The sequence below is a fragment of the Phaseolus vulgaris genome, chromosome 4, assembly GCF_000499845.2.
Source record: "Phaseolus vulgaris cultivar G19833 chromosome 4, P. vulgaris v2.0, whole genome shotgun sequence".
In the NCBI taxonomy this organism is placed as follows: Eukaryota; Viridiplantae; Streptophyta; class Magnoliopsida; order Fabales; family Fabaceae; genus Phaseolus; species Phaseolus vulgaris.
The window spans coordinates 12,977,967-12,984,140 of NC_023756.2; the positions used below are offsets into that span (position 1 = coordinate 12,977,967).

General features: G+C 34.8%; 1 protein-coding gene across 3 annotated transcripts; it reads left to right on the forward strand.

Moving 5' to 3' along the window:
* The first annotated feature begins 768 nt into the window (after window positions 1-768).
* On the forward strand, window positions 769-5,783 carry LOC137837306 (protein IQ-DOMAIN 3-like). 3 transcript variants are annotated; one of them, XM_068646274.1, is made up of 6 exons: window positions 769-1,078; window positions 1,837-1,914; window positions 2,326-2,619; window positions 3,546-3,773; window positions 3,935-4,057; window positions 4,408-5,783. In XM_068646274.1, the coding sequence occupies exons 2-6, from the start codon at window positions 1,846-1,848 to the stop codon at window positions 5,050-5,052; spliced, it is 1,359 nt and encodes a 452-aa protein (XP_068502375.1). In that variant the 5' UTR covers window positions 769-1,078; window positions 1,837-1,845; the 3' UTR covers window positions 5,053-5,783. The 3 variants fall into 3 exon arrangements, with proteins under 3 accessions (XP_068502375.1, XP_068502374.1, XP_068502376.1); XM_068646273.1 differs by having other exon boundaries at window positions 1,001-1,175; XM_068646275.1 differs by having other exon boundaries at window positions 1,060-1,175; window positions 1,831-1,914.
* The last annotated feature ends 391 nt before the right edge of the window (window positions 5,784-6,174 follow it).

Genomic DNA, 6,174 nt, shown 5'->3' on the forward strand with positions numbered 1-6,174 from the left:
TTGTCATTGAGTGGAAACATTTTCTCTAAACTACATTAGTTTCACTTGTGAGTCAATTAGTGAATGACCTTTAACTAGTGTGACATCCACATAAGTGTCGCATATTCCTTCCCAATCAAATATTGTGGGTCCAACTACTATTATTTCATCAACTCCTATACCTAGTTGAAGTGCAATGTTTTGTAGCGTAATGATACATTGCTAATTGGAAGGTGAAATGTAAGTTTCAGATCTCCACCTCTCAACGAAAACTACGATTAAGCCATGATCCAATTTTAAATACCTTAATTTTACATTTTGAGTAAATCCTGCTTAGTGCAATATTGAAATTATTAAAGTGTGTGGTTTTAACATTAAATAATAAATCTCCACGGCATAATGTTTAGGGTCCTCCAACAATGAACAAGTGATTTAACATTAAAAATTTCATTGTAAAAAAAGGCTATGACTAAAAGTAATGTCATCAACTTAGCATAATAACAACATAAATAACTTTTGTGTAAGTCAAAATAAGTTCGTAAGGGAGAAATAAGTACGAAAGTAGTTTTTCAATGAAGAATAATTTTGTTGATAATTTCATGAAGGATAGAATTTCTTGAAGTCATATTTATTGAGGGTGGAGGATGCATCTTGTGCGTGCCACTCTACCGAGGGCTCTAAGTTAATGTTTAGGAAATAATGGTGATGAGGTGGATGCATCTTGTGTGTTGATGGGGTAGATTCAATGTTGGTCATTGGTATATATTTCGTGAATTAAATAGGTCATTTAGTTCAGAGCAACCAAAAGTTAATTTAGTTTCTTTCTTTGTGCTTCATATGTGTAACTTGTTTTTGTTTTGTTTGGTTTCGTTTAGTTTGTCTGCTGTTTAACGTTAAAATCAGCAAACGCAACAGAATTGGGACCCAGTGAGCATGTGGATACTGTTATGTTCCGTTCCCGGTAGTTGAAGTTTCCTTCAACCCAAGATCTGGTCCCTCTTTCTTCTTCTCTTGTGGGCCTCATCGACTTCTTCTATTATTCTGCCACACCAAGTACCCTTGAGTTTTATTTGCAGGATTCTGGGATTCTCATGCAAAGGTCTTGGAATGTTTTTCACTTCATTGCCTCCTCTTTCTCTTGCATTTGTCCATTTTTGCTCCCTTTTTCTTGTCAAGTTTTTTGCCCTTCAAAACTGGTAGCTTTCTACTGGCCTTCTTACTTTCTTCTTTTGCTCTCTTTTACTTGTATTGGTTTATACTGTATATGGCTTTTTCATTCTCCATCTCTCCATTGCATACTAAATTTCCCTTCTTTTGGAGTTTTTCTCCTTCAAAATTGAAAATCGTGACATTTTCATGGTTTTTTCAAATTATCACATCTGGGTGTTTCTTCATTTTTCCACTGCAAAACAAAGTTGCATTTTTTGTTGTTTTTCATGAGAACAGAGCCTTTTCTATGATGGAGATTTAGAACCGTGTTCTTATCCATTCGTTCTCATCACATTAACAAATAAAAACTTGCTGAAATTTTCTATTTTTCTTTGTTGGATGGCGTTTTTGCTATTCAGTTTCAGTTTATGGTTCTTCTCAGTAATAACTGATTATTTTTGGTCAAACACGTTTGTCATAGATCTGTTTACAGCGTTTCTCTGTTAAAGTTTCCTTTTCCAAGTCTATGCATGAGTTATGTTTTCTTCAACGGTTTTCTTCAGAGTGCATTAATTGGAATATGTGGTTTGAGTGTTGACTTTAATTACTTTTAATAGAAGTTTGGTCATCTTTTTCTTCCCTTCTATGGATGATGTTTGTGTTGATACTGAGATCTAATTTGCCTTTCCTTTTCCGTCGAAGTAACAGGAATTGCAAATGGGGAAAAAAGGAAGTTGGTTTTCTGCAGTGAAGAAAGTTTTCAGTCCAGATTCCAAAAAAGATAAGGTTTACTTTAATTATTACGTTCATTGAACAAGGAAAAAGAACGACTATTACAAGCAACACCTTTTTTGACACATTTCTTAGATGCTCTCTATGCTATTCAACTGTTCATAGAAATTTAAATCTTTTGGTACAATTGCTTTTAAGGTTGAGCCAATAGTTGAATGAGTTTTGAGCACACAAAAAGTGGGAAATGGAGAGTTTCAGAAGACAAGTACAAAAATCTTTAAATTTCCAAGAATACTAGAGATTTCTCTAATTGGAAATTATGAAATCATGTAAAAGTTATCACATAAGAAGCGAGAGACTGTATATTTAAAAGTTTGTTTTGCTAGTATTCTCGAAGAGAATTTGATTTTCTTACAATATGTGTCTATCTCAAACTACCCTTTTACTTTTTTTGTGTATTGAAAGAAAAAACAGAAAAGCCACAAGTCAAAGAACACAAGCAGTGACAAGGAGGGGGAAGTAGCAGAAGCAGTTGCTCTTCCACCAATAGAAGATGTTAAATTAATAGAGGCTGAGAAGGAACAAAGCAAGCATGCTGCTTCTTTGGCTTTTGCCACTGCTGTTGCAGCAGAGGCTGCTGTTGCTGCTGCTCAGGCTGCTGCAGAAGTTGTTCGTCTCACAAGTATGCCACATTACACTGGAAAGACCATGGAAGAGATTGCAGTTATCAAGATTCAGACTGCATTTCGTGGATATATGGTATTTAATTACTTCTTTTCCTTTTTTACTTGGACTTCACAAATTTGGAAAATGGATGTCCTTTCTTTTAAAGAGGTTAAATAAGAGAAATTTGATAAAAATGTTGAAGGGTATAACTTGATTTTAACATATGGAAGAAACTTAATTCATTTACCTTATTTTCTTTTCTTAAAAGTATTTGTTTTACTGAGAAGTTTATCCAAACATGGTACTACATTACAAAGGTTGTACCTACTAATAGTACTGTTAACAATAGAACTGAGCATAAAAGGAGATAGAAGAGTGGAGCATACTTGATGTTATAAATTTGCACTCTTTGCGATTAGAAAAATTATGAAACTCCTAGTTGGGCACAACAAACAGCAAATTATGGCTAAGCTAAATGTAGACATCACGAGCCCACATCTACAACTAGCTTTTTCTTCACAAAAAACAAGCTTTAACAAAACTCAAAATAAAAAACTGTAGAAACATTAAGTGACAGTTTAAAAATCTCAATTGCCAACAAATACAGAAAAGTGGTAATTATGCATTCAATGGTAAATACAGAAAATAGGGAAAAGAAGTTCCAATAAATAACAACTTTGCCAAATAATACAGTAACCTCGTTATTATGCCAAAAGTTCTAATTGTAACTGGGTTTGCAGGATTTTGCATGAAAGCTCAAATGACTTGGAGAAATTTCAAATTTATATTCATTTCCAGAAGAAGTTTCATTTTCCTTTTATACCACTTAATTTATTTTCATGGTTATGAACAGAATTTTTTGGTTTATAGGCTGTGATGGTGCAATCTGTAATTATATTCAAAGGTGTAAAACTTTTGGAGAAACAGCTTCTTGAATATGAATAGAATTTGTGCCTAAAATATAGTTAGTTGCTTTGTGTTGCATATATAATGAGTGGCTTTTGGTTTGGAAATTATAGGCAAGAAGAGCATTGCGTGCCCTGAGAGGTTTGGTGAGGCTGAAAACCGTAGTGCAAGGGCAATGTGTTAAAAGACAAGCTACTAGCACCCTACGAAGCATGCAAACTCTAGCAAGATTACAGTCTCAGATTCGTGAAAGGAGAATTAGAATGTCTGAAGAGAACCAAGCTCTTCAGCGCCAACTGCAGCAGAAACATGAAAAAGAACTTCAGAAGCTGCGTGCTGCTGTAAGCATTATGTGCATATTTTCCTCTTCTATTAGAAGGCCTTTTGTTTTATTACTTGAGATTCGTTACTTTTCATCTGAAAACAATAAGCCTGAAAGGAATGATATCTGATGATGAGTGCTGGCTTTTGAATATGTATTGAAGTGCAAATGCTTTTACAGCAGGTTGGAGAAGAATGGGATGACAGTTTGCAGTCAAAGGAGCAAATTGAAGCCAAATTGTTGCACAAGCAAGAAGCAGCTTTCAGAAGAGAGAGAACTTTGGCCTATTCATTCTCACATCAGGTGACCAGACTACCTTATTTGTGGGTACTATGGGTATTAATTAATGCATTCTGAAGGTACTATGTGCAAACCTATTAAAGAAATCCAATTAATCAAACCAATTCACACAAAGAATGGTATTGCACATTACATTCTCTGGCATAGGATTCAAAGTCGTTTACTTGATGACTTCTAATAATAGTTACATCGTTTTTTATGCACTCTTTAGATCAGCATAATGCACTTGTACAAGCTCAAAAATCTGTTTGCCCCTTGGATCCTGCTCATTGATTTACAGATATTTATCAACAAAAGTACTGTTTTTTTGTATTATGATGTATAAATTATAACTAAATTACTTTGTTAAACAGCAAACATGGAAGGGGTCTTCAAAATCATTAAATCCCACATTCATGGATCCAAACAATCCCCAATGGGGGTGGAGTTGGCTGGAGAGGTGGATGGCTACTCGGCCATGGGATGGCCACAGCACTGTGAATCACAATGATCACGCATCTGTGAAGAGTGCAGGAAGCAAAGCCATGTCAGTAGGAGAAATCGTCAAAGTTTATTCTCTCCAAGACCACCACAACCATGACAAAAGACCTTCCCCTTTTGGCCAAAAGGCAAGAAGACCATCCCCTCACATTTCACCTTCAAAGGCACTATCTGCTAATGGCAAGGCAAGGCCATCAAGCTCAAAGGGTAGTAGTGTCTGGGGTGGAGATGAGGACTCAAGAAGCATGTTCAGCATTCAATCAGAGCGATATCGCCGTCACAGCATTGCAGGATCCTCAGTTAGAGATGATGAGAGCCTTGCAAGCTCCCCTGCCATTCCAAGTTACATGGCACCTACAAGCTCAGCCAAGGCCAGGCTCAAAATCCAAAGGCCTTCACCTGAAAAAGGAGGTGCTGCTGTAAGGAAACGTCTTTCTTTCTCTCCTTCAGCTGCTCCAAGAAGGCATTCTGATCCTCCTAAGGTGGAAATTGTTTCCAGTAATGGAAGGGGAAGGTAGTGCTGTGTGTGGATATCATTGCCACTTCAGTAATTCTTGTAGGAGAACAATATCTATGCTTCTGTTTGGATAAATTTCTTCATAATCACTTATAAGAAAAGATAAAATGAATCCAACTTTTCTTGTAACTTAAAATCAACTTATATATGCCTATAAAATCTCATATAACTACTTCTTTACAAGTATAGGTGCATAAGTTGATTTTAACGTACCGGAGTTTGATTCATTTATTTCCTCTCCAAACAAGTATTTATAGAGAAAATTTATTCAAACAAGTCTTATAAACACAACTGATTAAAAGACTAAAGATAACCTGAGCACAAATTATATTTCAATGTATCTTAAGCCTTTGAATAGTTGTGTTTATATTATAGAGACTGTTTCCTGCGCCAATTGCTCTTGGCACCAAGTCTCTTAGAACCATGAATGAAGATTTTGATAGTTGCTTTGGTCCTCTTCTTCAGTCCCCTCTTGATGGTGCTTTCAGGAGTAAGATTCAATATTTGCTTATCAGTTTTGTTCATATGGTCAAACATATTTTACATTTCTTCTTAACAAACAACTCTATTTAGGTGGATTTGTTTTAGGAGTGACTCTAGCTTTTTGACAAGGTATGTTTTTGGTTTAACTTACTCTAACCCTTGTTGGGGTAGTGAGCTATTTGTATTATTTTATTGTAAATCAATGTTTGGTTTTGATTGTGATTATATTAAACACCAATTTTTATCTTACATCAAGGAGTAATCCTCACTTGTGTCTACAAAATTGTAAGACATTTTAGTTTAATTCTTGAAATTTATAAGTAAGAATTTCCCAAAGAAAAAAAAAAAAATCAAAGATGCATCCAGGAAGTGATAAGAGCAGTATAGGAAATTTATTTTCTTAAAATTTATAAAATAGATGTAGATTGTTGGAACATAAAAGTTTCCTTAAAAGAGTGAAGGGGTTATGTTTTTTAATTTTAATTAATATCTTGAAGGAATTTCCCTACAAATCAAAGAAACATAAGAGATTTAATCAAACAAACATGCATTAAGGGTTCTTTTTCAACAATCCAACTAATGATTAAAATGAGTTTGATCCACTTAATTAACCCAAACAGTTTACAAAGCGAGTAAAATC

What these genes read in the sequence shown, in the direction of transcription:
- LOC137837306 (XM_068646273.1), top strand. Translation starts at nt 1,071, where the DNA reads ATGCAAAGGTCTTGGAATGTTTTTCACTTCATTGCCTCCTCTTTCTCT. An exon ending in TTTTTTGCCCTTCAAAACTG is followed by an intron (nt 1,176 to 1,836) that starts GTAGCTTTCTAC and finishes TCGAAGTAACAG; the next exon opens with GAATTGCAAATGGGGAAAAA. An exon ending in CTGCATTTCGTGGATATATG is followed by an intron (nt 2,620 to 3,545) that starts GTATTTAATTAC and finishes TGGAAATTATAG; the next exon opens with GCAAGAAGAGCATTGCGTGC.